General features: G+C 26.9%; 1 protein-coding gene across 3 annotated transcripts; it reads left to right on the top strand.

Annotated features, from left to right (window-relative positions):
- The first annotated feature begins 2271 nt into the window (after nucleotides 1–2271).
- LOC137837796 (3-hydroxyisobutyryl-CoA hydrolase 1-like) lies at nucleotides 2272–10153 on the top strand. 3 transcript variants are annotated; one of them, XM_068646926.1, is made up of 14 exons: nucleotides 2272–2349; nucleotides 3148–3228; nucleotides 3636–3704; nucleotides 4340–4403; nucleotides 4557–4636; nucleotides 4731–4814; nucleotides 7349–7433; nucleotides 7799–7884; nucleotides 8015–8136; nucleotides 8227–8287; nucleotides 8392–8490; nucleotides 8745–8846; nucleotides 9776–9817; nucleotides 9920–10153. In XM_068646926.1, the coding sequence occupies exons 1-14, from the start codon at nucleotides 2311–2313 to the stop codon at nucleotides 10049–10051; spliced, it is 1146 nt and encodes a 381-aa protein (XP_068503027.1). In that variant the 5' UTR covers nucleotides 2272–2310; the 3' UTR covers nucleotides 10052–10153. The 3 variants fall into 3 exon arrangements, with proteins under 3 accessions (XP_068503027.1, XP_068503028.1, XP_068503029.1); XM_068646927.1 differs by lacking the exon at nucleotides 3636–3704; XM_068646928.1 differs by lacking the exon at nucleotides 3148–3228 and having other exon boundaries at nucleotides 2273–2349.
- The last annotated feature ends 219 nt before the right edge of the window (nucleotides 10154–10372 follow it).

The following is a 10372-nucleotide window of genomic DNA, read 5'->3' as shown; positions in this document are numbered from 1 at the left end:
CAAAAACAGAAATCAAACGATAATACTACTAAAAAATTATTAAATAAAAATTAATTTTATAAAAGAAAATAATAATTACTATATTAACTAAATTAAATACTATTTTATAAATTAAAAAAATTATTGATATCTAAATTAATTTATAATATTAATAAATAATTTTTAAATTAATATCTAATTAATTACTAAAATTTTAGTTATTAATTATTTAAATATATATAAAGTACTACAAATTTCAAATCCTAAATCATATAAGACTATCGAACTTATACAAAGAATTTTTTTATAATTTTTGGTATAACCAATAATAACAATAAAAAAGGAGTAGATTTTATGATAAAGTTTATATCTATTAAACAATTGTTCTCCTTTAATCTTTTAATTGCTAGTATATTTTTTATTTTTTTTCTAATATATATATCGAAATAAATCATGGACAGTATGTTTATTTATGTCATGACTTATATAAGATTTAATATATTGTTAGATTTTTTTAGTTTAGTTTTTTCTGGTGGTACACGTATTTTTTGGATTATAACTTATATTTTTTATGTTTATATTAACTTAGAATTGTTAGTATTTATGATATTAAGCAGTTTCATTGGTATAATAGACTCTCAGCTAGTCTGTTCTTAGAATTCTTTATAAATAGGTATAATCTATCTATGTATCGTTTGTGTTAACACATGGGTTTTGGTCTAGTCCCTCCATATTTTTGTTTTTTCTTTTTTTTTAAATAATATTTTTTTTCATGTGATGACAGATGATTGTTGTTACTTGAGGTGTCAGCTTAGCTGAGATGTCAAGTTGCATAATGATGCCTAACACGAAAACTTTATAAAAAAAAAATATTAAGCAGTTTCAAATATTTTTGTTGTGATAACTTTAGTCACTTAAATTATCATGGCTAAAATGAAAAACCATATCATTAACCATGAGACTATATTAAGAAAAAAAAACAATTTGATTTAAATAATTATATTTTAGTAATTGTTAATCGTCATAGATTTTCCGACTTATAAATTGTCCCAATCATTTTAATGTAATCAAATATATTAGTGACTGAATAAACCAAATTCAGTCGCTAGCAACTGAATATAATAATTTCCATGACTAAAAGATCTTTTCCAAATTTGGTTGTTAATTGAGATAACATAATTGTAAAGTATTTAGTGACGTTGTCGCTAAATTTGTATCAAATAATAAAAAATTTGGTATGGTCGGAAAATTAGATTTGTATGATCTTGAATTTAAAATAATTTTAAAAACAATCAAGATATATTTTACTTTAAAAGATCTATGAAATAAATGATTGTTTTTTCTTCTTAAGGTAATATGTTTAATTTTTTTTATCTATTTATGATTATAGAATGTTAAAAAGTTAAAAAGAATGAAATTGTTTTTTATTAAAAATAAAAAAAAATAAACAAATAAGAGTATTTAAGAAATATTTCAATCTTATAAAAATAAACCTATATAAAATTAATTAAATGAAGTTAGAAATAAACCAAATCTAGTTAATCATTCTTAAATTACATCCATTCTCATAAAAAAAAGTTAATTTCAAAATATTTTTTTATTAGCAATAAACAATAAATTAAATATGGATCACTTCGAGTAATCTAACCTGATACATATCCTGATAACCCTCATTATCACAACACCAACTCTATAACTATATGACAAAATTATATCACTTAATCAATCTCATACAAACCAATGGATCAAGACACCAATCAGAATAGGAAAAAAATTAAGAATGTGACTTAGAAGTAATCCAAGACCAAACTTTTAATTGAATCATAACAAACATTTCTAAACAATCAATCATCCTCCCTTTGAAAATGGCATTATTCATGTGCTTTCAAATCTCGTTAACTACTATAATCCAAATTGTTCACCGAACATCATTAACAGAATTAGAAGCGTTACACAACTTGAATAGTAAGTTAGACCGTGAGAGTTTTAAAAATTGTATAAGAGTTATGACATTCTTGAAATATCTCTTTAATTCATTTTTTTTTTGATAAAAAATTAATAAAAAAACTTTGAACAGTGTACTTCCCATCTCAGCTATATATTTTAACTTCTTTCTTCTTTCTTCTTTGGTTTTCTTGAATTTTTCTTACCTCTTGGGTTTTGTTTTTTATATCACATGTATCTTTCACTTAATATAATAATTTTTTGGCCTTCTGAAGCTAATAGAGAGGTTTATAATAACATTGGTGAGATTTATAAATAGAGAGGTTTTATTGAGCTCAATTCGTGTGCCCCCTTTTCAAAACCCTCTTACTCTCAAAATTCATATTCATGGCTCCAACTCTCAATTTTGATAGGGAGCAAAATCAGGTTTTCCTTCTTCTTCTTTTCAATTATATCTTTTTTATTATTTCAAATAAATTATAATTATTACATGAATGTTTGATAAATGACATACCACGCTAAACAACCTTCAAATTTATATTATATTCCAATTTTACTAGTAGAATTTATCTGTTATAAAATAAGATGAATTATGGTTAGATAAAAGTATATAATTTTATCGTCATTTTTATCAAATTGATTATTAGGTTAATTATTTTCTCAATCCTTATCATTACGGTCTTCATTATATCTTTTAATCCCTGAACTCCATACAAGTTATGCAAGAGAAGATTTTCTGATAATATAATACCGCTATAAAAATACTTTGTACAGTGATATATTAATGCAAAGAATAATTAAACTTACCACATCATTACAAGAAATATTCATCTTAGTATTTCCAAAAAAGTTGCATAAAAATTAAAAGACAGACATCAAATCATACTCGTTATTGTTATCGATCATCCATTATATAATTTCACATACGATCAATGTAAGAAAAACGGTTTTAAAAGGTTGAGTTAAACTTAAAATTTACTTCTTAATACTCTATAAGTCATTTACAGTCAATCATAATAAAAAATTGTAGACTTATCACACCTCACCGTGAAATCCTCCATTATATAATCTTATGTACAAACAATCTTAGATTGAGATAAACTTAAGTTTAATTTTTAATTTAGAATATGTAACATGTGGATATGAAAAGGAATGGTTTAATAATGAATTGATTATATGAAGCTCTTTATGATATATTATTGCATGACTAACTTCCTTGTATAGGTTCTTTTCACTGGAAATTCTTGTGTGAAGGTAGTGACACTAAACAGACCTCAAAAGCTAAACAGTCTTAACCATGAAATGGTAAGTTAATAAAACCAATTCTTAATTGCCTTTAATATAAATTACTTCAATTACTTTGTGACCACTCTTTTTAAAATTACTAGGTCGTAGGAAGGTTAATTAATTAAGTGTCATTCTTTTTAATCAATAAGAAAAAATATACTATATTTAGAATATTCCAACCCGTAAATACTTATACATGCAAAATATATAACAAACATTGTTTAGGAGGTCAAATGATTTAAATTTTAATGATGAGTTCCAAAGATAGGTATCTGTTAATTAACAACGAAATAATGTTAAAAAAAATTAAATTAAGAGAAATACGTTCTATTGTTCAAGAATATTATTTTATTGGCAAAGAGAAAACTTTATATATATGATTTTTTTTTCCAAGTATGACAACGGATTTTATTTTTGTTTTGCAGATTTGTCAAATAAAAAGTAATTTAGAGTTGTATGAGAACGACCCTTTAGTTCAACTTGTGATATTGAAGGTAAATTAAGCAAACCAGATGTCGGAGAATTTTTCTAATAATATTTCATTATAAAAAAATATTAAATAAAAAATAATTTTAAAGATTAAAATAATTAATTTTTATTTGATTAAATTAGATATATTATAATAAATTAAAAAATTATTAATATTTAAAATAATTTATATTATTAATAAATAGTTTTTAAATTAGTATCGAATTATTAGCTATCAAATTTTTAATTACTAATTATATTACATTCTAAATTAATTTCTGTTAGTTTATAATATAAAATATTAGTAATTACAATTTTAATAACTAATTTAGATATCTATTCAAAAATTATTTTATAAATTTTTATTAATAATAAAATTTATTTTATATACTAATAATTTTTAATTTTTAAAATAATATATAATTTAGTCTTTTGTCTTTAAACTTGATTTTTTTTTAGTGATTGATGGATTTAGAATCAAAACAAATGAACAAAATTTGCAGTTTTTTTTTAAAAATTTATACATTTGAGCTAATTACAGATTTTTTTTTTTCTAGAATGAACTACCTTTTAATTAAATATATACATTATTAGATTATGTATAATAAACTTCCATTATCATTGAAGCAGTAATTATCCTTTGTTTTTCGGTGTTAACTAGGGTAATGGAAAAGCTTTTTGTGCTGGAGGTGATGTGGTATCACTGATTACTTCTTCATTAGTAGGTACAACTTGTCCAAAACTACCAAAATTTATAAGAAAAATTTCCCAATCCAAAATATTTGAAGAACATGTTGAGTTAATGATTTTGAAGCCAAGTTGATGGATAAGCTAACTATGGTTCCCTTTATAATATTTATCTACATATGTGAATCTAGGACACTGGACCTATGCAGCTAGCTTTTACAAGAAAGAGCTTATTCTGGACCATTTGGTTGCAACCTATAAAAAGCCTACAGTGAGTTTGCTAAGTTGCAAATACCTTCTTGTTACAATATTCTCCATCTTTGTTACATATTTGGGTAACTTTGTTTGAATGATTTTGGAATCAGGTCTCTCTTATCAATGGAATAGTGATGGGAGGAGGAGCAGGTCTCTCTATGCCCACAAGGTTTAGGGTTGTGACTGAAAAAGCAGTAAGTTTCTCCACAACTCGATTTAGTCCATAGTTTGGTTCAATTTTAACTCTTTAAACATGCTTTTATGTTGTGTCGTGGATGGAAAAACAACATAACAAGCCACAACAGACGTTACATTTAATACAAAGAAGACTATAACATTATACTTACTCATCTTTTTGACAATTTATCACATGTGTAAGTTCTTAAATAAGCACTCTCCATTAAAAAATGTCGAGCTTATGGCATAGCCTTAATGCGTCGTAATTCTTCTAATATATATACTCCATCCCCCACCAAAGTATTTTCAATTTTATTGTATTGTCAACTTAGACAATATAGATATTAGTTTCACCTAGTTGAATGTATCTTTTCTTCCTTCCTGGATAGAGTAGTCCCCTAGCTCGTCTATAAAATTATCCAGTTGGCCTCTCTGCCACTCAAATCGCTCTCTGTGTCATTATAGCTTCCACCCCCTACCTCCCCCACAACATAGAATCATCTTCCTTAAACTACTCTTTTTATTGCGTGAGTTTGCCTAGAACTGATTATCAATAAGAGATCTCTCACTCGCCCAATTATCTTCCTAAAACTTGATTTGATTTTCATTTCCTCTAGACCAAGCTATATATTATTAAACCAATTGTGATTTTTTTTTTCTTTCCTTAAGTCGACTCGAGCTTATGTTCTTTATACTATCTAAACTTCTCTAGGATCCATATTTTGAGTCTAAGACTTCTTTCCACAACCCATGTATTTTTGTCCTCAATCTCCACTTCCATTTTCTTAATAGGACTAGACTAAATGTATCTATATCTTTTATCTCGTAGCCCACTTCTTACTTTAGATTTACACATATCTCCGCATTTACTCCATACAACTTTCTTATTACTATGCCTCTAGCCCCAAACAAAATCTCTCCGAATTTTTAGATTTCAATCTAGATTTTTAAAAGGACTTTAAACATTGACATAAAAATCAAGGGTACAACTATGATAACTGACATTATCAATGTTACTCTACCAGCAAAGGTCATGTTTTTGCCAAGGTCATGTTTTTGCCTTTCCACTGCTCAAGCCTTTTTTTTTTTATGTTTTGTAGCATGCAAATCCAAAAGTGACTTTTTTTTGTGTGATTTGACCTAACCATAACACCAAAATATGTGATGGTATGGACATTTAACTACAATAAGGCACTAAAAATGTGTCCAATGTGATGATCTACTCCAATTCCACCTAGTTTAGTTTTGTAAAAATTTGCCCTTAGCCCTAATGTTAATTAAAAAATGCAAAGAATGCTCTTTATAACCATTAAATTTTGTGTAGAAGAGTCTCGTCTGCAAACTACAACATATTTACCTCTACTCCCCTACTCCACTAGCTCCTAAAAGCCATGTAACCTACTTATGTCTCTAACCTACCTAACTAGGCCTACTAGGCCCTCGACCATAATCAGAAATAAGAACAGGGTTAGAGGATCTCCTTGTCTAATCCCTCTAGATTAAATAAATTGGTTCGTAGGACGCACCTTTACCAAAATAAATATATATACAAATTTCATACACCCCTTAACCCACATTATCCATTTTTTCCAAAAGCCTAATCTCTCGAACATATAATACAAAAACCAACTTGAAATGAACACCTTCTCAAAATCAACTCTAACTATGACTCTCCTATGCTTCTTTCTCCTAATTTCATCTACCACCACGTTTGTCACCACAACAATGTCCAATAACTCTCTACCTGTACTAAAAGTGGATTATTTATGATCTATAACTTCGTGAATTAGCTTTTTCAATCTATTTGATAATATTTTTTATATTATCTTATACATAACCCATTAAAGATATAACTCTCTAATCATTTAAGTCCTCTTGATGATTTTCTACCTTAGGGCAGGTCACTTGCCTATAAAAGTTATGTTATGCTTTGAACACATCCTCCTTTATGATTTGCCAAGCAAATTTTATAAAGCTAAAGTTGAACCCATTGGACCCAAGGTTTTTACTACTCTCACAATCCTACACAACCTTTTTGATTTATAGTCAAATTGTTTCAGGTCTGCACAAAATAGTTTCTTATTATTTCTGGATACGTCATCCAGGCCAACATCATCTTTTGTGTTAAAATCCGTATTAGATTCTCATACATTGACTGATCTAAAAGGCTTCGTAGCTTTGTGAAACACTCCCTCACCCATAATTGTATAAGGATCCCCAACATCTTATCCCCTCTAGTGATTTTTATTAGTCCACAGGGTAATTGATTTGAAAACAACTTGTAAACCACTCACAATGTTCCTTAATAATCTTGCTATTTTTTTTTATCAGCAAATAATAATCTCGTTGTTGTTTGCATCTTCTTCCCTAGAGAGAGTAGAATAGTATTGTCCCCTATGTAGAGACGTTAATGAAGCTCACAAAGCCTAAATATCGGTTTCACTGAAATTATTCAAAATAAGTTTTATGAATCAAAGACTTATGTCACAAAATTAATTTTATTTTAATTTGTTATGAATCCTTCATATTATGTTTTATGTATTATTTGTAGATATTTGCAATGCCAGAGGCATCTATAGGACTTTTTCCAGATGTAGGAGCCAGCTACTTCCTTTCTAGGCTTCTTGGCTACTTTGGTAAGCTGCTTAAATCTCTACCAATATACATCTGTCACTTTTCACTCAAATAAAACATATACACAAAAGGAAAATGTTTTGAAGTAACTTTTTTATATATAAAGAGATATACAAATTTTATATTAATATAATATTATTAATTATTTAATAATATTTAGAATATGTATTGTATTATCTTTTCCCTTTAAAATATATTCTCTGTAAAAAAATGTAATTATTCAAAATATTTCTTTAATTTGGCTAAAAGTTTTCCATTAAGAAATAACATGTATGTTATACAGGATAAACAAATTTATGTTTTTCTTTTCCTTCTTGTGCATTGATATTAATTTGCAGTTTTATGTTTTTGGTTTAATTTTATGGAGGGGAATACCTAGGGTTGACTGGAGCACGATTGGATGGAGCAGAAATAGCAGCATGTGGTTTAGCCACACATTTTGTGCCTTCAATAGTAAAACTATCACTTCTTCCTCAATTATTCATAAACTTTCATAATAAGTTTGACTGTAATTGTTTTTGTAATGTAATCTTTAAGAACTATGAATCCATATAAATAAAAATATTTTTTTTATGTGCAACAGAAGCTAGAGTCGTTGGAAAATGCCTTACAAGTTCTTAACTCTCCAAATGTTTCAACAATTTCTGCACTGATAAAAACCTTCGCAGAGAAACCAAACGTGAAAGAAGACAGCCCTTTTAGGAGGTAAATCATTCTCTTCAGATTTTGTGTTTTTTGAGAATTGAAACGCATACTGAATTACAAATTAATGGTTTTCATGGTACCAAAAAAAAGATTGGAAGTTATAAACAAATGTTTCTCAAAAGAGACTGTGGAGGAAATAATTGAATCATTGGTAAGTATCTCTGTATCAAGTAAGATAAATTGATCATTTCTTCTTTACAATGTTGAATGCTTAGTATATGATATCATTTTCCATCATATGATAATGTTTTATAGGAACATGAATTACAAATTGGAGCAGAAAAATGGATTACAAATGCATTAAGCTACATGCGTTCATCTTGTCCCACTAGCCTCAAGATATTTCTGAAATCAGTAAGTACAACAAAAATCAACTAGTATTACTCTCATTCTTATTATAATTTTCACATATAATTATTTACTTTTTTTTTTTTACTAAGAAAACAACATGGTGGAATTCCATGATATCTGCATTTTTTACTAAGAACTTTCCGGATTTTACTTTAATTGTTTTCACAAGATCACAATCAAATTCATGTTACATTAATTTTTTATTTTATTTTTACAAATTTTGTAATTTTAATGATAATGATTTTGATGACTGTTAGATTAAGAGAGGCCGGGTAGAAAAGATTGACCAATGTCTTTATAGAGACTATAACATTGCCTGCCACTTCTTCAGAGGAACTTTTGGCAATCATTTCTATGAGGTAAATATTTCCCTATAAAACATTACTTGAGTTCTTGAACAAAATAAATTCAAAGAGTTAAAATAAATATGATTGGGAGGAGAAAGTTTAATAAAAGTGTGTTTAATAAGTTATTTTAGTAATTTATAAACTATTTTGGTCCATTTGAGCTTGATACACAAACTTATCATAAATAATCTTAAATAATTAAATATATCATTTTAAATTTATCAACTAATTCTAATAAACACTTCTAGTTAATAATAATTATTTTGTTTGATAAGTTTTTTTTTATGTACTATAACACGAAAGTAGTTTTTGTCCATAGTTCAAACTTGATACTTTTTGGATATCTATAGTAAGGGAGATATTAAAATAGGTCTTTCTTAATTTTTTTTCTTCCCATGACAAAAAAATTTTCAACGTAAATTATATTATAATATTATAACATCCACGTCAACGATTAGTCTGCATGAAATATTTTAACATCCTAGTACATGTTAAAACTTTGTTTGTCACAAAAAAACTAGTAAAGATTCATTCCAATAATTTTCTTATTACAAGTACTTAGAAAATCTAAAGTTTGTCCTAAAAATAAAAATCAATTTCGTGTAAAAGTACAAGGACAAAAAACATATTTAATCCTATTTTTTAAAACCTTCACCTAATGATTTTATAAGTTTCAATATAACTTCTAACTAGATTATTAACTAGTTTTATCCAACAGATAGATTTATATTCATGGTTAAAATTTCTGTAAATTATTAGAGTTGGAAAGTTGAAATAGTTTTTAAGTGTCATCTCTAAAATAAAGTTAATATATTTCATCACTAATAAATAAAGTTATAATTATTAGGACTATACATTAGTTTTTTCTTCTTCTCTAAATTAGGATATAGAGATTAGTTTTTCATGTTCTAACAATTCTTCTCTTCGATAAAAAAAAAAAGGGTTCGAGAGCAAAGCTATTCGATAAAGACAACAAGCCCAAGGTACAAGCTAATATCTTATGTTCCATTTCTATGGATATACTTTGAATATTTCTTTTAAACCTATATTGCTTTGGCACTTTCACTTTGTATTGTTGTTTATAGTGGGAGCCTTCGAAACTTGAGCTTGTTGATAAAGAAATGGTGAATCAATACTTTAGGAATATCAATGATGAGGAGTGGGAACCTCTTCGATTTCCTGATAGATCCAATTCCCAAATTGCAAGCAAATTGTAGATTCAAGCTACAAGGTTTAATTGAACTCATTCTTGGTGGTTAGTCAGAAGAACTATTCAAGTAATTTATGAATAAAGTGGACTCCTTTCTTTATTTACATAATTAAGGTAAAATGAATTGAAGTTAAATATTTAAGAGATACTCAAACTCTTGTAAAAAACATTTATAATACCCTTCATCTATTTATCTAAGCAGTTAATTACCTCTTCAATTTTCAGTACAATAAGAAGATGATAAGAAAAAAAATAGTATATAATGCTACTCGGAGACAACAATATGTAGTGTTACTCTAATTTTTGCCACTAATTTGTAATAGAATTG

The sequence above is a fragment of the Phaseolus vulgaris genome, chromosome 4 (assembly GCF_000499845.2).
Source record: "Phaseolus vulgaris cultivar G19833 chromosome 4, P. vulgaris v2.0, whole genome shotgun sequence".
Taxonomy (NCBI): Eukaryota; Viridiplantae; Streptophyta; class Magnoliopsida; order Fabales; family Fabaceae; genus Phaseolus; species Phaseolus vulgaris.
This window is presented reverse-complemented; position numbering and strand designations above follow the sequence as displayed.

What these genes read in the sequence shown, in the direction of transcription:
- LOC137837796 (XM_068646926.1), top strand. Translation starts at nt 2,311, where the DNA reads ATGGCTCCAACTCTCAATTTTGATAGGGAGCAAAATCAG. An exon ending in AGGAAATAATTGAATCATTG is followed by an intron (nt 8,288 to 8,391) that starts GTAAGTATCTCT and finishes AATGTTTTATAG; the next exon opens with GAACATGAATTACAAATTGG. An exon ending in TTGGCAATCATTTCTATGAG is followed by an intron (nt 8,847 to 9,775) that starts GTAAATATTTCC and finishes AAAAAAAAAAAG; the next exon opens with GGTTCGAGAGCAAAGCTATT.